Consider the following 23,975-nt stretch of genomic DNA (forward strand, 5'->3'; position numbering starts at 1 on the left):
AGCAGCAACTAAAGGGATTGTTTCAGAATTAGATGAGCAAGACACCAGGCAAATGAGTCCTCCAATTCTAGCCGAACGTCATCTAAAAAACTATCCCAAACTGAAGTCTTAATTGTAATTTATTGAGATCTTGAGCCAGAGACACGCAATTAAAGTACTCTCAAATTCTTGAACTAGAGAACTATGATATAACAAATATTACTGTAAGCTACTCGATTTGTGGGTAATTTGTTCTGCCATAATAGAGATAACTTAGAGCAAGTTTAAGTGTCAGAGGCTATTACGCGTTTTAATTTGTTTTAAACGTTTCTGAAAGTAGTTGGAAACTTAACATCGTTATTTTAAACTATTTTGAAGAAATGCAGGATGGCAGGTGAGTGCTGATGAATACGTATGTACGAACAGTTTTCAGAGACGAGAAAAATTCTATTGCTGTGACTTAAGAATTGGAAAATTACTTTTTTTTCTAATTTTTTTCTTCTAAGCGAAAGCCAACTTTTTCTTGGAAAGATTAGAAAACGCATAGAAAAAGAATCCACAACATCATTCTTTGCCTATTGTTAAGTGACAGGAGCATGTTGGCACGCATTGCGCGTCTGTGATGCCCTGTTGAATCGCTCTCTAGCTCGTTTCCCTCCTGTCACTTGGGATTCCGTTGTTCTTGCCCTCTTCAGTCATGTGCCACGACCTGCCGAGTAGAGGAATCTTGCGCATTCGTTTCCTAAAGAGGGCAGGTGGACCCTGGCGAAGCACCGTCACAAATCATTCCACTCTCTGGCCTCGGAAGAAAGGAAACCTTCTTCCCATCACCTAAGAGGCGCTGCCAACATTCACCCTTCATGTCCTTCCACGCTTTAAAGAGGAAGATCCCTCCCTCAGAAAGCGTTTGACAGCCGTCTGTTGGTCTTTTTGGGGGGGAAAGTCGCCCTTCGTTCCTTAGGACGCCGTTCCTGGCCTCGCACTGTCTTCTTGCTGGGAAGAGCGTTCGCGGCCTCGGCCCGTCGCCGAGAGCAGAGCGGCTTCCCGCGCCCCTCGCTCGCTCGGCCGGGCGCTCCGGAACGCGGCGCGGGGCCGGGTTCGCTGTCGGAAGGCGGCGACAAACGGCCGCGTCGCCTCGGGAGCCGGAGCGCGCCGGGCAGGCCGCGGCCCATGGAAGGCGCGGCGCGCTCTGGGGGACTCAGCCGCGGCCCGACGCCCCCGCGACGCCATGAAGACAGGTAGCGGGGCCCGGCCGCGGCCCGGAGCGCGGAGGCGGCCGAGCGCGCGGGCTGAGGCGGGCGGCCGGGCGGAGGCGGGCGGCGGGGCGGGCGGGCGCGGCAGCCCCGCAGCCTGGGCCTCCAGCCGGGACGGCCGGGCGGGCCCCTGGGCGCGCCGCTCCCTCCCGGCGGCCCTCGCGCGCGGCCCCGGAACCGCCGGCGCCCCGCCCCGCCCCGGACGCCGGACGCCGGAAGCCGGAAGCCGCCCGCCGCGTGACCGCCGGCCGCCAGTGCGCGGCGCTTCCGGGTCCGGCGCGCCCGACGCGGCGGCGCTGCTGCTCTCCCCGGAGCGCGGAGGGGCGGCGGTCGGTCCCGGCGCGATGCAGCCGCGGCGTCCGGACGGCTTCGACGGGCTGGGCTACCGCGGCTTCGGCGGCGGCGCGGCCGACCTGGGCCGCTGGGTGACGCCGCCGCCCGACATCCCGGGCAGCCGCAACCTGCACTGGGGCGCGCGCAGCCCGCCCGGCCCGGGGCCGCCCACGCCGCGCGACGGCCCCGCCGACCCCGCCGACCCGGCCGGCGGCCCGGGAAGCCAGGCGCGCGCGCAGGGCGGCGGTGAGCGCGGCGGAGGGCGCGGGCGGGCGCGGGCGGGCGGGGCGGGCCCGCGACGAGGTGGACGGGAGCCCCTCCCCGACGTCCGCCCGAGTGTCCTTCACGCGCGCCGTCCGTGGGGCGACTTTGGCCTCCGAGGCCCGCGGCCCAGCACGGTTTCCCCCCTGGGCGCCGCTGCTCTCTCCGGCCCGGAAGACGGGCTTCGGGCCGCCTCCCGACAGAATCCTTGAAAAGCCCTCCGAAGGGCGCCCGCAGTGGCCGCGCGGCTCACCCTGGGGGACACACAGCACATCTGGCGTGGCCGGCTTCTCACCCACGTCCGCGTGGTGACCGTGGCCAGCGGCTCTAGTCCCATCACACCCTCTGGGGATGGACTTGACTTCGCAGACATGGACCCCTGAGAGCACAGAGTGGCCAGTAGGACACTGTCCTACATCCCCGACCCCAATCATCACTTGTGTTCCTTACTAGTTTCGGGGGCAGGGGGAGAAAAGGGGAACATTTAAGGGAAGTAGACAGAAGAAGCTTCAGGCTGACTTGCGCCTTTTTCCAGGTGTGACTGACTCGGATAGTTTCCCCCAGATAGGTGTTTACAGGGCCCTCTCCGGTCTCTCAGGGCAGGGTGACGCCGTGGCCTCAGGAAAAACAAGAGATGGGTGCTGAGAGAGAGAGGAGAGCAGGCACAGAGCTCTGACTTGCCTTCCTCGCTGCCTAGATGGGTTCTGTCCTGGCACCTCATATCACCTGAGCTTGCCTAGACTCGAAGAGTATTTCTCACTGCAGAGCCAGGAGTAACCCCAAAGCATCGCTGGATGGGACCCCCCAACCCCCCCAAAAATCTTGAACACATCTTTCTCCTCCCTCCTATTTCTTTAAATTTCTTTTTAATGAAGACAGCGTCAGCAATAGCACATGTATCTCTAATTAAGCAGGTGCTCAGACTGCTCAAAACTTGGTGAGGTAGTGAAGAGGACCTTGTTTCTCTGCTTCGGTTATCCTGACCTCTCTCTGAATATCCGCATTTTAGCTCTTACTTAGGACTCTTCGTTTAGCATAAACATTTCCTCTCCACTAATGGTTCAGTGATCGATTTTTATAGCAACATAGAAGGGAAGGGTGTTAGTGGAAAGTGTTGACTAGAGCCATCTCTTGAAAATACTTTTGTTTGTAGTTAAAAGTTGAGGCTCCAGGGGACAGTCATAGCTCAGTGCTAGAGCACTTGCCTTTTTAATTGGTTTCCTTAGGTTTGTCTCCAAACAGGGGCAAAAAAGAGAAACAGTAAGTGACAGAAGAGGTAATGGGCTGGCGAGATGACAGTAAGGCAGGTTGCTTGCTTACTAGCGTCTGACCTGGCTAGGTTCCACCTCCAGAGCACTGTGTGATCCCCGGAGCCCTGCTAGGACTGATCCCTGAGGGCAGAAGCAAGAGTAACCAAGTGCGGCTCCTAAACCAAAAATAAATAAAACCTGGTAGTTTTGACGTTGTAATTCAGTGCTACATGATCTTGGACACTGTTTTTAATGTATTTTTTGTTTGTTTTTTTGTTTGTTTGTTTTTGGGCCATACCCGGCAAGGCTCAGGGGTTCCTCCTGGCTCTATGCTCAGAAACTGCTCCTGGCAGGCCGGGGGGGACCATATGGGATGCCGGGATTCGGACCACCAGCCTTCTGCATGCAAGGCAAATACACCCTACCTCCATGCTATCTCTCCGGCCCCAATAGTTGCAGTATTTTTGAATAAGAAGATTCTGTGTAAAATGTGAGACTGTACTAGTGAGACTATCTTTATTTTCTTTTGGTCTACAACTGGCAGTGCTCAGGACTTAGTGATGGCATTGCTTTGTGCTTAGGAATCACTCCTGACCATACTCAAGGGCCATATGGAATGACAGGGACCATGTAACTTTATACAAGCTTCACAGAGGCTGGTTTGACATTCAGACCCTTTTCTTGACCCCCCCTTGACCCCTCAACTTTCTTGCTATTTTGTTTACATTTTGGTGATGTTGGGATTGAGGCCCAGAGACTTAAAACATGTAAGGTTTTGTCCTATATCATTGAGCCACATCTCTAGTCAAACAAAGGCTTTCTGGTGGAAAGCTTTCTGTTTGTGTGGTTTTTGATTTGCGGTTCAGGTGCTGTCCTGGCTGGCTCTGACTCCGAGGTCACTCGATGGTGGCTCCAGGCATAGACGGAATGTTGATATGCTGGGGATCAAACTCTGGCCTTCCAGGATGCCAAGATCTGCATGTTTCAGGCTTACTTGAACTGTCTGATTTGGGAACTTTTTGCATGCCATGTTGTGAAAATGTGTTTTTATAGTAAACCTAAATATTGGTTACGAGTAATCTTCTTCTATTTTTAGAACAGTTGAATAGATTTGCTGGATTTGGTATTGGACTTGCAAGGTAATATTATTTCGTAATGTTAATTTTGTTAAATGTGATGCATAAAATTACTAATGTTGCTTTATATATGTATAGATGGAGCAGTAGATTAAATGCTAAATGTTTTGCATGATTTTTTTTAAATCTACTAACTTCATTTTTTTTCTATTGAGGATAGGAATAGTTGTTTAGTTTTATGATCACAAAATACTGTGATCTCCAAATCAAATTGTACATTGGCTCTACTCCCTAAACTCAAATTTTAACAAAACATTTAGCAATATAGAAGATTAGCAACATTTAGCAAAACTTGAAATATTTATCAGTACATTTAGCAGTGTTTAATAGTATAGTGTTTAATAGCAGTGCTTAATGAGTATCATTTACTATTTTTTAAATGATCCATCTATTCAACAGAGGCCAGAAAAACTCAATATTTTAACATTTAAATAAGAATGTTGATATTGGGGCTGGAGCGATACATGGTGGGTAGGTCATTTGCCTCGCACCCGGCCAATCCTGGTTCAATCTAATGTGATCCCCCAAGCCTTTCAGGAGTGAGCCAATTGTAACTTGAGTGCTTCTAGATGTGTCCCAAAAACCAAAAAAAAAAAAAAAAAAAAGTTGATATTTAAGATTGTATTGTTTATTGCAGAACAAGATGATCATTTCCAAAACTTTATTTAATTGAAAAATGACATTATTTGCATAACTAAGCTGGATGATGCTGACATTAGCAACAAAATTTGAAAATTAAAGTCCTTCTAGTAGATTTTTCTTTAGCTGCACATTTTGTACTTACAGCTTCTATTTGATGTGTTAATACACATATTAATATCTCTACATCTGATGGCCACACTGTTATAATTAGCTTTCAGAAGACTTGCTACATAAATAATAGTTAAATTGCTCACTAAAGTCACTAAGTTCAAAGTTTATATATCAAAGCCAATAATTTCAGAAAGCAGATTGTGAAAAAATAGATGATGGCATTGCTGATAGGAGCTTTGTTCATAGAACTTCTGAAAGAAATGACAAACAGGCAGGCACTTTATATTTTAAAGGAAGGAATTTTCCTGGAGGTAATCATCTTTATATTATATGTGCTTTATTTTTATGTTTTTCTTGGTTATCAGTTCACAAATCATACTGAATTTTGTCATCAGAAGAATTTGCATGGATGTAAAACTTTAAAAAGTTTCTTTTAAGGAAGAATAAAGGGTGGTATAGCAGGTCAGGCTCTTCCTTTGCACGTAGCCTACCTGGATGTGATCCCCAACACACCCATGTAGTCCCCTGAGCACTTCTAGGCATGATTCCTGAGTACAGAGTCAATAATAACCCCTGATTTATGGGCTTGGTGTGGCCCAGGAAAAAAAATTCTTTTTTTAAATAGGAAATAAAAAGTTATGCATGATTATTTAGAACATAATTTCAGTTGTGTTATCTAAATTGTATAATAGATTATAAAGTTATCTTGTTAATGAAATTTAATTATTCTTATACAGTCTCTTTACAGAAAATGTTCTGGCCCATCCTTGCATTGTTCTACGTCGCCAATGTCAGGTAAATAAACTTTCCAGTCACCCTCTAGTAATTCTAGCTCTGATTTGAAGTGTTCAATTCAGGTAAATGACTGAGACATTGTAATCTTTACTTCCCTGTGAAGCCATCCAAAATTTGTATCAGTTCTCAAAATTTGGCTCCTAAAACCTGCTTAAAACTTAATTGGGTTTTTCAGAGAACTTATATTTATATTCCAATTCAGGAATCAAAACTGGAAACTTAAATATTTATCAATGTATATATGTAATGACAACTGAGTATTAATATAAGCAATTTTTTGAAAAATATTTTCTATTTTAAAGTAGCGTTTATGTTTGGCAGAATAGAAGATAGCCCTATTTTCATGTCTGCTTTCATAGTAAATCTGTTGCAATATATTGTGAAATTATCGATTGTAACTATAATGATGTGCATCTATATTTGAAAACAGGAATAGTTTACATTTCTTCTATATAATTGCTAGAACTCTTGATATCACATCCAAACTCAAAAGTGAGTGATTTCTTAAAAACCTATTTGTGAAATAAGAAACCACATCAGTTAACCTTTTAAGCTATAACATTAATATTGTATGAGTAAACAGATTTTAGTATGATAGATTTTGGGGGAGGGAGATGGGGCCATATCTGATAGTACTGATGGCTTCCTCCTGGCTTTATTTTAGAATCACTCCTGATAGGGTTATGAGTGGATGGGTATGGGGTGCTGGGAAATCAAACCTGGATCAACACCCTAACTGCTGTTCTATCATTATGGCCTCACTAGCTTCTTTTTCTTTTGCAACACAAAATATTACTTGGATATAGGATGTTTGCTTAGGGAGAGACTTTTTTTTTTAAAATATAATTTTTATTTTGGTCATAGTGGCTTACATATTGTTGACAATAATATTTTAGGTACATAATTACATAAAATCAGGGGGATTCCCATCACCGATTTGTCCTCCCTACACCTCACATTCCCATCCTTCCTCCCATATCCTCCTCTCTCACCCCCCCGGCGGATAGAATATGTGGTCCCCTCTGTGCCTAGCTTACTACTTAGTATCCTTGCACCTGTTTGTTCTTGGTGCCTCCCTTATTTCCCCCCTCTAACTGGGAGGTGGGACTAGATAGTTCAAGTTATGTGGTTTTGTTTGAAGAAGAGAAAAGTAATAAACTGGGGAAAAAATCAAATATGCCAAAAATGGGCGGAATCCTTCTAGACGCTCTCATCATCGGTTTGAGAGACGAAGGGAAAAAGAAGGTGAAACACCCCAACAGTACAAAAAGAAGTGTCAAATAAAATATCCAGTTAGCACTCCAACAATAAAGATAAGCATCACAAAAAAGTCATGGTCTTGAGATAAAAAAACATGGCAGAGCACATAAAGAAAAGAAAGAAAAAAAAGTGAATATAAATGGAGACAACAACTTCAATAACCACACCAAAACAAAGAAATCTACAAAAAGTAGATAGGTAAATAAAAATAAATAAATGAATGAAATATAAAAATAAAAAATGTTTCGTGCTTTTTGCCCTTTTTTTCCCCTCCTGCACAGGCACAGTAAATATTGGGGTCATTCGAAAAGGAATTAAGGAGAGACTTTTATAAAATAATGTTTTGGGAGAGGGACTCTCAGGCATTTCTCAGTGGATCCAAGGGTCAGTCAATACTTAGCCTTCTGTTTCCAACTGTGTCAGTCAGCTAATGTTAGAAGCAAAGGATGTAGTGTTGCTTGGACCTTGCAGTGCCAGGAACCACCAGGGTCACTGCAGTAGTGTTTGGGGTTCTCCAGTAACATACCTAGTAATGATTGTTGGAGTTGGGGACCATAATGGAGCTGGGGGTTGAACCAGGGTCATCAAGTTAGGTATGCGATCTCCCAGGCTGTGAAATTACTATTTTAAACTTTCTCACCAGATGTTCTTCAGCAAAATCCCTTTTTTCTCCTTATTGTGAAGTAAATATGTTATGTTCAAAAAAAGAGTTTAATGCCAGTGCTTTGTATTACTGCTAAGGAGTTAACAGTTTTGTCCACCACTATATTTGTATTATTGAAAATATCGAGACACCATGATTTATAATATCATTAATGATAGAATATCTTATACACACTTGTCCAACACCATACCCACCAGCAAAGTGTCTGTTTACCTTCACCAGTATCTCAAGGACACCCCCCCAGTCACCCCATCTACCCCCAATTAAAGATAGGCTCTGTTCTATAGAGTAACTTTCAGATTCTGCTGCCTTTGGCTATTTGCCCATTCCCTACTGTGTGTCTTTGTATCTTACCTATGAGGAAGATCAGTCTGTATCTGTCCTGTTCCTAATGCAGCTTGATACTCTTCAGATCCATCTGTGTCCTGAGAAATTGATTTTTTCCTTTCTTTTTTACAGCTGACTACTATTCCATTCTGTATTTGTATATGTCACTTGCCTTGGAGTACTTTGATTCTTTCTAGTTCTTGGCTATTGTGAATAGTGCCACCATGAATAGCATTCTAATATTAAAGGAAATATGACTAAATAACACATTTTTATTAAATATTCTATATTTATTTCTATGTATGTTATACTTTTTCTGGGGTGTATATAAGACTAAAATTACATGGTTTTTAAGAGTAATTATATTCATTTATAATTTATTCTAGAATTTAATTGAATTTTTATTTGTGGTTTCCTTGTATTTTTTCTTTTTAAAGTTCTTTTTCTAATTTTTTTTAAATTATATTTAAACACCTTGATTACATACATGATTGTGTTTGGTTTCAGTCGTGTAAAGAACACCACCCATCACCATTGCAACATTCCCATCACCACTGTCCCAAATCTCCCTCCTCCCCATGCGACCCCGGCCTGTACTCTAGACAGGCTTTCCATTTCCCCCATACATTTTCATTATTAGGACAGTTCAAAATGTAGTTATTTCTCTAACTAAACTCATCACTCTTTGTGGTGGGCTTCCTGAGTAAGCTGGAACTTCCAGCTCTTTTCTCTTTTGTGTCTGAAAATTATTATTGCAAGAATGTCTTTCATTTTTCTTAAAACCCATAGATGAGTGAGACCATTCTGCATTTTTCTCTCTCTCTGACTTATTTCACTCAGCGTAATAGATTCTGTGTACATCCATGCATAGGAAAATTTCATGACTTCATCTCTCCTGAGAGCTGCATAATATTCCATTGTGTATATGTACCACAATTTCTTTAGCCATTCATCTGTTGAAGGGCATCTTGGTTGTTTCCAGAGTCTTGCTATGGTAAATAGTGCTGCAATGAATATAGGTGTAAGGAAGGGGTTTTTGTATTGTATTTTTGTGTTCCTAGGGTATATTCCTAGGAGTGGTATAGCTGTATCCTATGGGAGCTCGATTTCCAGTTTTTGGAGGAATCTCCATAATGCTTTCCATAAAGGTTGAACTAGACGGCATTCCCACCAGCAGTGGATAAGAGTTCCTTTCTCTCCACATCCCCGCCAACACTGGTTATTCTCATTCTTTGTGATGTGTGCCATTCTCTGGGGTGTGAGGTGGTATCTCATTGTTGTTTTGATTTGCATCTCCCTGATGATTAGTGATGTGGAGCATTTCTTCATGTGTCTTTTGGCCATTTGTATTTCTTCTTTGTCAAAGTGTCTGTTCATTTCTTCTCCCCATTTTTTGATGGGATTAGATGTTTTTTTCTTGTAAATTTCTGCCAGTGCCTTCCATATTTTGGAGATTAGCCCCTTATCTGATGGGTATTGGGTGAATAGTTTCTCCCACTCAGTGGGTGGCTCTTGTATCCTGGGCACTATTTCCTTTGAGGTGCAGAAGCTTCTCAGCTTAATATATTCCCGTCTGTTAATCACTGCTTTCACTTGCTTGGAGAGTGCAGTTTCCTCCTTGAAGATGCCAGTAATCTCAATGTCCTGGAGTGTTTTGCCTATGTGTTGTTCTAGATATCTTATGGTTTTGGGTCTGATATCGAGGTCTTTCATCCATTTGGATTTGACCTTCATAGATGATGTTAGCTGGGGGTCTAAATTCAATTTTTTGCAAGTGGCTATCCAGTTGTGCCAACACCACTTGTAGAAGAGGCTTTCCCTGCTCCGATTTCCTGCTCCTTTATCAAAAATTAGGTGATTGTATGTCTGGGGAACATTTTCTGAGTATTCAAGCCTATTCTACTGATCTGAGGGCCTGTCCTTATTCCAATACCATGCTGTTTTGATAACTATTGCTTTGTAGTAAAGTTTAAAGTTGGGGAAAGTTATTGCTCCCATATTCTTTTTCCCAATGATTGCTTTAGCTATTCTAGGGTGTTTATTGTTCCAAACGAATTTCAAAAGTGCCTGATCCACTTCTTTGAAGAATGCCATGGATATCTTTAGAGGGATCACATTAAATCTGTATAATGCCTTGGGGAGTATTGCCATTTTGATGATGTTAATCCTGCCAATCCATCACCAGGATGTGTGTTTCCATTTCCGCGTGTCCTCTCTTATTTCTTGGAGCAGAGTTTTATAGTTTTCTTTGTATAGGTCCTTCACATTTTTAGTCAAGTTCATTCCAAGATATTTGAGTTTGTGTGGCACTATTGTGATTGGGGTTGTTTTCTTAATGTCCATTTCTTCTTTATTACTATTGGTGTATAGAAAGGCCATTGATTTTTGTGTGTTAATTTTGTAGCCTGCCACCTTGCTATATGAGTCTATTGTTTCTAGAAGATTTTTGGTAGAGTCTTTAGGGTTTTCTAAGTAGAGTATCATGTCATCTGCAAACAATGAGAGCTTGACTTCTTCCTTTCCTATCTGGATTCCCTTGATATCTGTTTCTTGCTGATCTATAGCAAGGAATTCCAGTGCTTTGTTGAATAGGAGTGGTGAGAGAGGACAGCCTTGTCTTGTGCCAGAATTTAGAGGGAAGGCTTGTAGTTTTTCTCCATTTAGGATAACATTTGCCACTGGCCTATGGTACATGGCCTTAACTATATTGAGAAAGGTTCCTTCCATTCCCATCTTGCTGAAGGTTTTGCTCAAGAATGTGTGTTGGACCTTATCAAATGCTTTCTCTGCATCTATTGATATGATCATGTGGTTTTTATTTTTCTTGTTATTGATGTTGTGTATGATGTTGATAGATTTACGGATGTTAAGCCATCCTTGCATTCCTGGGATGAAACCTACTTGATGGTAGTGGATGATCTTCTTAATGAGGCATTGAATCCTATTTGCCAGGATTTTGTTGAGGATCTTTGCATCTGCATTCATCAGCGATATTGGTCTGTAATTTTCTTTTTTCATAGCATCTCTGTCTGTTTTAGGTATCAAGGTGATGTTGGCTTCATAAAAGATATTTGGAAGTGTTTCCGTTTGTTCAATTTCATGAAAGAGTCTTGCCAGTATTGGTAGTAGTTCCTCTTGGAAAGTTTGAAAGTATTCATTAGTGAATACATCTAGGCCTGGGCTTTTGTTTTTGTGCAGACATTTGATTACCGTTTTAATTTCATCAATGGTGATGGGGGTGTTTAGATATGCTACATCCTCTTCCTTCAACCATGGAAGATTATAAGAGTCCAAGAATTTATCCATTTCTTCCAGGTTCTCATTTTTAGTGGCATAGAGTTTCTCAAAGTAATTTCTGGTTACCCTTTGAATCTCTGTCATATCAGTAGCGATCTCTCCTTTTGCATTCCTAATATGAGTTATCAAGTTTCTCTCTCTCTCTTTCTTTGTTAGGTTTGCCAGTGGTCTATCAATCTTGTTTATTTTTTCAAAGAACCAACTTCTGCTTTCGTTGATCTTTCAGATCGTTTTTTGGGTTTCCACTTCGTTGATTTCTGCTCTCAGCTTTGTTATTTCCTTATGTCTCAGTATTTTTGGGTCCTTTTGTTGAGCACTTTCTAATTCTATTAGCTGTGTCATTAAGCTACTCAGGTAAGCTCCTCCTTCCTTCCTGATGTGTGCTTGCAAAGCTATATTTTCCTCTCAATACTGCTTTTGCTGTTTCCCATAAGTTCTGATAGTTTGTGTCTTTATTATCATTTGTTTCCAGGAACCTTTTGATTTCCTCCTTGATTTCTTCTCGGACCCACCGGTTATTCAGTATGAGGCTGTTTAACTTCCAGGTGTAAAGTTTTTCTTCTGTGTCCCTTTGGAATTCACAAATAATTTCAGAGCCTTGTGGTCAGCAAAGGTAGTCTGCAAAATTTCTCTCCGCTTGATATTATGGAGGTATGTTTTATGTGCCAGCATGTAGTCTATCCTGGAGAATGTCCCACGTACATTGGAGAAGAATGTGTATCCAGCTGTCTGGGGATGGAGTGTCCTATATATATCCACTAGGCCTCTTTCTTCCATTTCTCTCCTCAGGTCTAGTATATTCTTGTTGGGTTTCAGTCTGGTTGACCTATCCAGTGTTGACAAAGCCATGTTGAGGTCCCCCACAATTATTATGTTGTTATGGATATTATTTTTTAGATTTGTCAACAGTTATATTAAATGTTTTGCTGGCCCCTCATTCGGTGCATATATGTTTAGGAGAGTTATTTCTTTCTGCTCTACATACCCCTTGATTAATATAAAATGTCCATCTATGTCCCTTACAACTTTCTTGAGTATAAAGTTTGCATTATCTGATATTAGTACGGCCACTCCAGCTTTTTTATGGGTGTTGTTTGCTTGGATATTTTTTCTCTAGCCTTTTATTTTGAGTCTATGTTTGTTCTGACTATTCAGGTGCGTTTCTTGTAGGCAGCAGAAGGTTGGATTGAGTTTTTTGATCCATTTAGCCACTCTGTGTCTCTTGTCTGGTGCATTTAGTCCATTGACATTGAGAGAAAGCATTGTCCTGGGATTTAATGCCATGTTTATATCGAAATTTGGTGTGTCTTTTCGTTAGTCTTGTTTTAAATTAGGTCTTTCAATTTTTCTCTTAAGACTGGTTTTGACCAGATGCACCAACAATATCTTGTCGCATTGCTTCTCCTTTGCATAGGCACATCAAAATGGGAAAATAATACATATACAAACAAGTTCTTATCTAATAGAGATGGGAACACAAATTTGGTAATGTAATTAGGCCTTTTACCCTGAACATTGGCATAATGTTTTGGCTCCGTCCTCAGAAGATTGGCCATCGCCCACACACACCTGAACTTTGGAAACAACCACAATTGTCTTTAACATTCCCAGGATCCAAGCCTCTACCAGAGAAAACTTACCACTGCATAGGCATTGACTGACTCCAAAAAGTACTACCAACACCCAGGTGACTCAGCAACAGTCTGCATGCAGATCAGATTGCTCTGCATTTAATGATATGCTGAAACTAGAGGATGCTTCACATCAGCCTGACATCAACGAAAGAAATGCACAGAATCCAGAGTCTTTAAATATAAAAGTCTGAAAGCAACTATAGCTAAAGTGTAAAAAAGTTTCACCGGGACCTTGAGAATGACTGGAATTGGGTAGACTAGTATGCCTGGATCCCAGAGTCTGTCTTATGCCAATAAACTTCTGGGTGAAGCCTTTTGTAATCAGGTCAAGGATTTTTTTTCCCATTTTTCCATTTTTCTGGACCTATGCAAACATTGGCGATTGCCACTATCACACCTTTATTATATTTTTTTACTCATCCTTTAAGGAAAAAAATACAACTCACTGAACATAAAAACAAATTACTGTAGTAGAATGCCTGTCTCGAAAACAGGCAGGGGATGGAAAGGGGGGAAGGGGTAAAGTTGCACTGGTGAAGGGGGTTGTTTTGGTTATGACTGTAACCTAAATATGATCATGTTACTTAAATAAAAAATATATTTAATTAAAAAAATAAAATAAGATAAATAAAATCATTTAAAATAAGATAACAAAAAAAAGACTGGTTTTGAGTCTGTAAAGTTTCTGAACTGTTTTTTGTCTGTGAAACTATGTATTCTTCCATCAAACCTGAAAGTGAGTTTTGCTGGGTACAGTATTCTAGGTGAAGCATTCATTTCATTCAGTCTTGTCACGATATCCCACCATTGCTTTCTGGCCTTGAGTGTTTCTGGTGACAGGTCTGCTGAAAATCTCAAGGATGCTCGGTTGAATGTAATTTCCCCTTTTGATCTTGCTGTTTTCAGAATTCTGTCTCTATCAGTGGGATTCGTCATTGTGACTAGGATGTGTCTTGGGGTGGTTTTTCTGGGATCTCTTTTGGTTGGTACTCTTCGAGCATGCAGGATTTGATCACATATATTCTTTAGCTCTGGAAATTTCTCTTTAATGATGTTCTTGACTGTTGATTCTTCCTGGGAATTTTCTTTCTGGGTCTCTGGGTCTCCAATGATTCTTAAGTTGTTTCTGTTGATCTTATCATAGACTTCTATTTTCATCTGTTCCCATTCTTTGACTAATTTTTCCATTGTCTGTTCATTTGCTTTAAGTTTTTTTTTCCAATCTCTCCTGCTGTATGGAATTGTTATGTATCTCATCTTCCACAGCACCAAGTCTCTTCTCAGCTTCTGATACCCTGTCCCAGAGCTTATCCATTTTGTCATTCACTTCATTTACTGAGTTTTTCAGGCCTGTTAGTTGACTGGTTATTTCAGTTTGGAGTTTTATGATTTCTGTCTTCATATTTTCTTGGTTCTTATTAGTGTTCTGTTCAACTCGATCCATGGTTTCTTTGAGTTCTTTGAGCATCTTCCATATTGCTAGTCTATAATCCTTATCTGAGAGGTTGATTAGTTGGTTGGTCATTATCTGGTCATCAGAATTGTCATCTTCATTCTCTATGTCTGATGCTGGCCTGTGTTGTTTCCGTATTGTCACACTTGTATTGTGGGTTTTTCTACATGTTGTGGTGGTATTCATTGGCTAAATGATGCAGGCAGCACACTCCTCTTGCTCCGCCCTTTCTGGATGGGTCGACTTTCCTCCAAGGGAGGGGAGTCCTCCGTGGGTGAAGCCTCACACAGGATCAAATCTTAGGCCCAAGCACGCAGCAGAGAAGACAGTCTGGAGAGAAATGCTGGGCTTCAGTGATCCAGCACAGTTCTTAGTGTGACTTTTTCTTCTTGTTGCGATGGTGTTCTTTTTTTAGAAAGAGCGCACAGCCGCGTAGCGAAGCAGAGCCTCTTTTTGGCCCATTCCCAAGAGGTTCATGCAACAGGATAATAGACACACACAGGCAGCACTCAAGATTTTTCACAGTCGGGCCCCACTGGGCAGGCATAGTTTCGTTGATTTTCCCAGCCTGTCCTTGTATTTTTTCATAGCTCTTTATGTCTGAACAAAATTTTGGGAGAAAATAGTCACGAAATATCTTTTTTTACAGGTTAATTACCATGCTCGATATTATCATCTCACTCCATTTACGGTCATAAATATTATGTATAGCTTCAACAAAACTCAGGTAAGATTTAATAGATTATTCAAATTATATATAACAGCCATTTGCTGTTAGTAATAAAATAAGAGTAATTCTGTTTAATAAAGTATCTTAATTCTTGTACAGAACTAAGAGCATTGTAACGATCCCTTTGGTTTTTTAAAATAATTAGTGAATTTTATACCACCATAATGAAATACTATGGTATTTAATCAATATTGTATCATTTCATTGGATTATTCACCTCTCACCTAAGTTTAGGCCATCCAGTGAATATTAAAATGATAATGGGGCTAATTTGATTCTACATCACTGCTTCAGTGGCCTTTAGAACAGTGTTTTTCAGTTGCTGGTCTCTGTCCAGTATCAGTTGCAGGTACAGGAAGATGGAAAACTACTGGTCTACCACCTTGGTTAATCCTGCCAGTTTATAGACTGTGCTGATCTATAGGTCTGAGAAGGTATAATAATGCTGCTTTAGAACAATGTTTAATTGGAAAATGTCAGTAAATAATCACTATCAAGTTTTGTTAAGACCTTTATTTTTTCTAATGACAGTACAATTTGTTCCTTTTAGGGACCACGAGCCCTGTGGAAAGGAATGGGAAGTACATTTATTGTCCAGGGAGTCACACTTGGAGCAGAGGGACTAATCAGTGAATTTACACCTTTGCCAAGGTACTTTTTGTTATTTTATAAATATCCATAGTAAATATTGATACATGTAATAGTTTTTAAAATGTATTTTGTCTATTGGGGACATGGTACAATTTCGATAGAACACTTGCTTTGGAGACCTGACCCGTAAGCTGAGTCTCCATCAACAGAGCCAGTTTTGATCTCTGACACCACACAATTAGAGTGCAACCATCTATGCAAACACTACATTTATAGTATGTTACTCAGGGCCAGAGAGAGAGAGCACAGCAGGAGGGCTTTTGTCTTGCATGTGGCCAACACAGGCTGACCCTGGTTCGATTCCTGGCATCCCATATGGTCACCCAAGCCTGCCAGGAGCAATTTCTGAGCGCTGCCGGGTGTAACCCAAAAACAAAGAAAAAAAATAAGGTGTGTTATCCTCAGTGAGCACCATATACAAAGGCATTTAAGAGAACCACATTGTAGCAAAGTGTTTTACAGACCATTGTTATGATATAATAAGTAGTAGCAAGAACAGTAACAGAAAGAGAAAAGGGGAAGTTATTTTGGATTAGCAATATGCCTGAATAGAGGAAACCTTTAATTTTATCTTACGACCAAAAGATCTTCCCAGATCTAATATTATCTATCTTGTCATTCCTCCAAGTATGTATTGTTAGTCATTAACATACAGATAGAAATATGTAAGCTTCTATTCAGTAGCAATTAGACGAAGGGACTCATATAGTCAGGTTATGGTAGATTGTGATTAGTGCTATAATTATACTCCTTTCTGAACACAAGGGAAGCTGCCTGGAGTTATTGGAAAGGATTTTTTTAAGTAGCTGGAAGAGTAGAGAGAAATAGTATAGTTGGTTGGGCACTATTCTCATACACAGACAACCTCAACTTGATTCCTGGCACTGCATAAAGTTCCTTGAGTCCCAATAGAAATGATCCCTGAGCACAGAACCAAAAGCAAGCTCTAAGCACTGCCAGCTAGGACCCCAAAACAAAAACAAAAACAAAAAAAACCTGGAACTTGATTTAATTTTTAAAATTATGTATAGGAATTTACTTGGAAGAATAGAAATTCCAGTAAGAAGGGTAGCATGCCCATATCTGTGGTGGTTAGAGAGTCTGAGTAACAATCATATTTTGCTTGGAATACTAGATGTGTAAGTACAATAATAGGAGAGAAGAAAAGCATGGTTTTGACTTTGTAGGAGACTTGAATTTTTATTCTCTAGAAAGTTGGGGCATAAAGTTTTTTTTAGCTCTTTTTCTTAAATTACGTTACTAATTTTGATTACGTTGGTCCAGTAGAAGTTGAATTCAAGTAGCAGTGGGAAAAAAGGAGTTGTTAAAATAATTTTTCTACAGCTTTTATGGTAATCTTTGGCAGACCAAACGATCTAAACTGTGTAGAAGAGTGATGAGCCATCATACATTCAGACATCTAATTGATCAATGTTGATATATTAGAAAGGGCAGAGGTATAAGAAAGTGAATTTTATGCAATGACTGAAATTTCTATATTTGAAGCAAGTTGAAGGATTCATGCAGAAGAATAATTTGGAGTGGCGATGAACATAAAAATTTAATTTCAGTAGATAATTTGAGGTTTTTGCAGGACCTTTTAGAAGAAAATGTCTTCTGTGGTTAGAATCATGGATGAGTGGCTGGAGCGGTGGTGTAGGCAGTAAAGCATCTATCTGCCTTACCCAAGCTAGCGTTCGATATCCTGATGTCCCATGTGGTCCCCAAGCCAGGAGCGATTTCTGAACAGTTAGCCAGGAGTAACCCCTGAGCGTCACCCAGTGTGGCGCAAAAACCTAAAGGAAAAAAAAGAATCATGGATGAGCTAATCATAGAAAATTTGGAGGCATATTTTTGATATCTGTGATAAAAATGGGTGTTAAAGCAATACTAGATTTCTTTAAGGGAAATTCCTTAAGGGATTTCCTTGAGTGACACAAAGTGGACTAAGTGTGGGCCGGAGCAATAACACCATGGTTAGGCGTTTGCCTTGCACGCAGCCAACCTGGGATGGACCCATTTTGATTTCCGGCTTCCCATATAGTCTACTGAGTCTGCCAGGAGCAATTTCTGAGTGCAAAGCCAGGAGTAACCCCTGAGCACCACCAGGTATGGCCCCAAAACAAAACAAAAAAACAAACGAAGTGGACAAAGAGGAAAATTCTGGTCAGTATGTGTGTACTTAAGTATAATTGTTGTGGGGCTGTGGATCAGAGGAGTAGGGATAAGAGCTACTCACACACAGAACAGACTGAAAATAGAAAAAGGACAGAGAAAAAATGTGCCCCAAACAAGGGATAAGGAAATTAGGAAAATTGCTTCTGGGTCTCTTTTCCTTCCGAAGCAGAATAAGATCATTGTGAGAAAGTAAGATGAGCACTGAGGTTAAAATAGAAAAAACATGAGAAAAATGGGATCAGATTTCAGACAGTAGCACCTCTTCATTAAGAAATGGAACTTTGCAAGAAATAGATTAAAGTAATGTTGGAAATAGCATGTTTATTTCAGTACTGTTGGCAGTATTTAATTTTTGTGTCACCACTTGTATCCTAGGGATAATATTAAAGGCATTGAATGGTATATAATCGCTCTCTTTTAAGAACTTATGTCCTAAAATTTCTTTGATAAAGATGGAAACAAAATATTTGCCAAGTTAAAGTTTCCTCTCATACTTCAACATTTAAGTTTCTGCCTTTGGCTCACTTTTTTTGTTTGTTTGTTTTTTGGGGGAGCCATACCAGCAGTGCTCAGGGAGCCATGTGGACTGCCAGGATCAAACCCTAGTCAGCCACATACTAGGTGGGCTTTTTACCCAGTTTTATTTCTCGCTCTGGACTAGCTTTTAGAAGTGGGCTAAGATCAAAGTCATACTTAACCATTCATTATATGTTGTTGATATTTGTTAATGAATGCAGTTCTCTAAATATTTTACAAAATTCTGGATTTTCAGCATGGTAAAGCATAGTGAATTCTACACTTACAGTCAAAATAAATCATGACAGTACCATATTTAATTTCACTTTAGAAAAGTAACACCGTCTCTCTAAAAGCAGAATTGAAGTCACCATTTATGTTTCAGTCAAAGGTTTCATTAAAGAAGTAGGGATTTGAAGGCACAGATTTCATTAAACTTTGTTGGATTTACTTCCTCAGTATCTTTTTTTTTTTTGAGGGTGAATCTAAATCTATTGAAAGTTACAGCGGGATATTTAAGCAAGATTTTTGCGAGTCATAATATTTTGTGGTATGTAAAAAACTCACATCTGTTTTTCTGCAGAGTTAAACATATACTTTTTTTTAAATTAAATTTTTTTTTAATATCTTTTTACAAATACAGTTGTAGTTGGGTTTCAGTCATGTAAAGAACAACCCCTTTCACCAATGCAACATTCCTATTCCCAATGTCCCAAATCTCTCCCCTCCCTCTCCCACCCCCCATCCCCCCTGCCTGTACTCTAGACAGGCTTTCTACTTCCCTCATTCATTCACATTGTTATGATAGTTCTCAGTGTAGTCATTTCTCTAACTGTAGTCATCACTCTTTGTAGTGAGCTTCATATTGTGAGCTGGACCTTCCAGCCCTCCTCTCTTTTATCTCTGAAAATTATTGTAAAAATTTCTTTTATTTTTCTTAAAACCCATAGATTAGGGAGACTATTCTGCGTCTATCTCTTTTCCTCTTATTTCACTCAGCATAATAGATTCCATGTAGATCTATGTATAGGAAAATTTCATGACTTCATCTTCCTGACAGCTGATAGTAATATTCCATTGTGTGTATGTACCACAGTTTCTTTAGACATTCATCTGTTGGGCAACTAGGCTGTTTCCAGAGTCTGGCTATTGTAAATAGCACTGCAATGAAATATAGGTGTGAGAAAGGGATTTTTGTGTTGTATTTTTGTGTTCCTAAGGGTATATCCCTAGGAGTGGCAAAGCTAGATTGTATGGGAGCTCAGTTTCCAGTTTTTGGAGGAATCTCGATATCACTTTCCATAAAGGTTGGACTAGACGGCATTCCCACCAGTAGTGAAAGAGTTCCTTTCTCTCCACATCCCTGCCAGCACTGCTTGTTCTCATTCTTTGTGATGTGTGCAATCTCTGTGGCATGAGATGATACCTCATAGTTGTTTTGATTTGCATTTCTCTGATGATTAGTGATGTGGAACATTTTTTCATGTGCCTTTTGTATTTCTCCTTTGGCAAAGTGTCCATTTCTTATCCCCATTTTTTGATAGGATTCGATGTTTTTTTTCTCGTAAAGTTCCGTCAGTGCCTTGTATATTTTGGATATTAGCCCCTCCCTTATCTGTGAAGCTGTGTATACTTCCTTCAAACCTGAAAATGAGTTTTGCTGGGTGCAGTATTCTAGGCAAAGTATTTATTTCATTGAGTTTTGTCACTATGTCCCACCACTGCCTTGTGGTCTTGAGTGTTTCTTGTGACAAATCTGCTGTAAATCTCAAGGATGCTCCCTTGAATGTAATTTCCCTTTTTGTTTTTGCTGCTTTCAGTATTCTGTCTACCTATGGGATTCGTCATTGTGACTAGGATGTGTCTTGGGGTGTTTTTCCTGGGGTCTCTTTTAGTTGGTACTCTTCGGGCATGCAGGATTTGGTCACATGTATTCTTTAACTCTGGTAGTTTCTCTTTAGTGATGTTCTTGACCATTGATTTTTTCCTGGAGATTTTCTTCCTGGGTCTCTGAGACTCCAATGATTCTTAAGTTGTTTCTGTTGAGCTTATCAAAGACTTCTATTTTCATCTGTTCACGTTCTTTGAGTAATTTTTCCATTGTTTGATCATTTACTTTAAGGCTTTTTCCATCTCTTCTGCTATGCATCTTCCAGCTCACTAATTCTTTACCTTGTTGGAGAGGTTTTTCATTGAGTTTTTCAATTCGTCTACTGAGTTTTCAGATATGTTATTAGACCTGTTATTTCAGTTTGGAGTTTTCTGATTTCTGTCTTCATATTTTCTTGGTTCTTATTAGTGTCCTGTTCAACTCGATCTATGCTTTCTTTGAGTTCTGTGAACATCCTCCATATTTCTTCTCTAAACTTCATATCTGAGAAACTAACTGGGTGGTTGGCTTTTTTGGGTCATCAGAGTTGTCATCTTCATTCTCTATGCCTGGTGTTGGACTGCCTTGTTTTCCCATTGTGATGCTTGTATTGTGGGTTTTTCTACGCATTGTGGTGGTATTCATTGGCTAAATGATGTGCAGGGCCGGGTAGGGAAGCAGAGCAGCCGCGCTCCTCTGGCTCCACCCTTTGTGAGCGGGTCGACTCACCTCCAAGGAGGGGGTCTTTGGAGGGGTGGGGGAAGCCACACAGGATCAAGTCTTAGGCTGGAGCAGGCAGAGAATCAAGTCCAGAGAAGTCTGCTGAACTTTAGAGACCCAGCACACTACTTCCTCAGTATCTTATGAATGAATACATGAAGGATTGACTTTCTTATATTTTAGCTGGATAATTTTGGTAAGCAATTCCACTCATTAATGTGTTTACTTTTATAATGTTTTCTGAATACCTACTATGTGCCACATCATCTCATGAGTATCAAGCATACAGAGAAGAATCAAAACTCTTCTAGAGGCTTAGAAAGGATGGGGCTGATGAGAGTATAGCAAATCGAGTTCTTGTCATGTGTACTTCTGACCCAGATTCAGTCCCGGTACTCCATGTGGTTCCTCAAGCTCTGCAAGGTATAATCCCTGAGTGAGAACTAGGAGTTCAAAACAACAACAAAATCTAGTGTACAGGAAAAACATTAAGTAAAATAGAGCCAGAAAAGAATAAATAATTACAAGCCGAGATGTACTGTCTATGAAAGAACATTGCCTCTAGGAATATGAGATTGAAGTTGAGATCCAAATGGTGATTGAATTATAGAAGAGTTATAGAAGGGTCACATGTGTTGGGGGGAGAACTAGGTCACTTGTGAGCAGGCCCACATGGCTGATACTGAGAAAAAGATGGAAACCCAGGTGCGAATAGAATGAAGGAATAGGGGAAAGCCAGCCTGCGTGGCCTAGTAGACTACTTTAAAAAGAAGAATAGGGGGACGGAGCGGTGGCACATAGCAGTAAGGCGTCTGCCTTGCTAGCGTTAGCCTTGGTACAATTCCCCATCATCCCATATGGTCCCCCAAGCCAGGAGCAATTTCTAAGCGCATAGCCAGGAGTAAGGATTAACCCCTGACCATCACCGGGTATGGCCCCCTCAAACAAACAAAAAAATAAAAAGAGAAGTTTAAAAGCAGGGTTCAATAACATAATCATATTTTCTTTCTTTTTTTTTTTTTTTTTTTTTGAGGGAGGTTCCCACACCTGTGCTCTAGTTACTCCTGGCTCTGCCCTCAGAAATTGCTGCTGGCAGGCTTGAGGGACCATATGGGATGCTGGGAATTGAACCTGGGTTCATCCCAGCTCAACTGCATGCAAAGCAAACACTCTACCACTTTGCTATCAGATATACTATTTTTTTTTTTTTTTTTTGGTTTTTGGGTCACACCCAGGAGCTCTCAGGGGTTACTCCTGGCTCTACACTCAGAAATCGCCTCTGGCAGACTTGGGGGGACCATATGGGATGCCGGGATTCGAACCACCATCCTTCTGCATGCAAGGCAAAAGCTCTACTTGCATGGTATCTCTCCGGCCCAGATTTACATTTTTAACTGAGGGACATCATGGGTCCAAACCCTGTGATGTTATGGTGGTGTTTTCTTTAACTAGAAATGATTAGGTGGACTGGAATATTAGTACAGTAGGTAGGGAATTTCTCCTGCCAACCCATATTTGAACCCCAGTATCCCATATGGTCCCATGAGCTTGCTAGGGGTACTTTTTGAGTTTAGAGCTAGGAGTAACTCCTGAGCATACCCCTCCCCCCTAATATTAGATCTTTAACGAAGAGTATTGTGCATTTGGTGGTGGTGAATTATAACAATTGTATGTCAAGACACTAAGACATTTATTGACATAAATGTTAATACTAGTGTCAACATACTACACTTTAAAAAGGAAGTCGTGGTATATATGCACTGTGGGAATGCTCCTATAAGAAAAGATAGACTCTTGAAGTTTGCTATAATTTGGACTGAACTGGAAGATATCATGTTAAATAAAATAAGTCAGAGGGATAAAGCAAATACAGGAAGATCTCACTTATCTATCACATTTAAAGAAACAAAACAAGGAAGTGACTAAAACAACCAAATGCCCAACAACAGTAAAGAAATTTATCTATAAACCATTTCCTTTGAGGTGCAGAAGCTTCTCAGCTTAATATAGTCCCATTTGTTTATCTCTGCTTCCACTTAAACAAATCATTTATAACCATCACAATGGTTTGTTTATCAGCAGGAGTGCTTAAGATAACTTGGTAAGGATTCTTAGATTTAGGCTGTAGCTAATCCAAAGGAAATTGAGTTTTCTGGGTTTAATAAGACCCAGCTACCAGGCTGAATTTTAGTTGTGGTTAGTTCTTCATTTGGGTGAGCCATTAGCATAATAGCATATTCTTGAATTACCTGATGTTCTTTTCCTAAGTTAATAATACAAATCTATAATAAAGAATGCCTCTGCACTCCTATGTTCATTGCAGCACTATTTACAATATCCAAAATCTGGGGAACAACCAGGTGCCCAACAACTGGTGAATGGCTAAAATAATTAAGGTATATCTACATAATCGAATGATATGCAACTTTTAGGAAAAATGATGCCATGAAATTTGCTTATACATGGATGCTGAGTGAAATGAGTCAGAGGGAGAGGGATAGACATAGAATAATCTCATTCATTTGTGGGATATAAGAAAATAAAAGATAGTATGGTAATAATACCTAGAAACAATAGAGATAAGGATCAAGAGGACCAGTCCATGGTAGGAAGCATGGTGAATGCAGTTAGGGTAGTATATGCCTATTGTGATAGTTGTGATCATTCTAGACAAGAACTGGGTGTTGAAAGGGGATAAAATAATATACATGGTACCCCTTCATTAGCAATAGTGGAAAACACTGTGTCAAAAAAGGAAAGAAAGAGAGAGAAGTAAACTGCCTGCCCCAGAGGAAGGAAATTGTGTTGGGTCAGAGAGGGTGGGAAGGAAGCTGGGAACATTCGTGGTGGGAAATGTGCACTGGTGAAGGGTGATGTACATTATATGACTGAAATTCAATCATGGAAATTTTATA

General features: G+C 40.6%; 1 protein-coding gene across 1 annotated transcript in view; it reads left to right on the top strand.

Annotated features, from left to right (window-relative positions):
• The first annotated feature begins 1,207 nt into the window (after positions 1-1,207).
• Positions 1,208-23,975, top strand: part of SLC25A46 (solute carrier family 25 member 46) — a 36,825-nt gene continuing 14,057 nt past the window's right edge. Inside the window, exons 1-5 of the mRNA XM_049769102.1 lie at positions 1,208-1,811; positions 4,173-4,215; positions 5,703-5,760; positions 15,045-15,122; positions 15,676-15,776. Of these exons, the coding sequence (XP_049625059.1) occupies positions 1,208-1,811; positions 4,173-4,215; positions 5,703-5,760; positions 15,045-15,122; positions 15,676-15,776 (884 nt within the window). The remainder of the gene's footprint in view (positions 1,812-4,172; positions 4,216-5,702; positions 5,761-15,044; positions 15,123-15,675; positions 15,777-23,975) is intronic.

Source organism: Suncus etruscus, chromosome 2 (genome assembly GCF_024139225.1).
Source record: "Suncus etruscus isolate mSunEtr1 chromosome 2, mSunEtr1.pri.cur, whole genome shotgun sequence".
In the NCBI taxonomy this organism is placed as follows: domain Eukaryota; kingdom Metazoa; phylum Chordata; class Mammalia; order Eulipotyphla; family Soricidae; genus Suncus; species Suncus etruscus.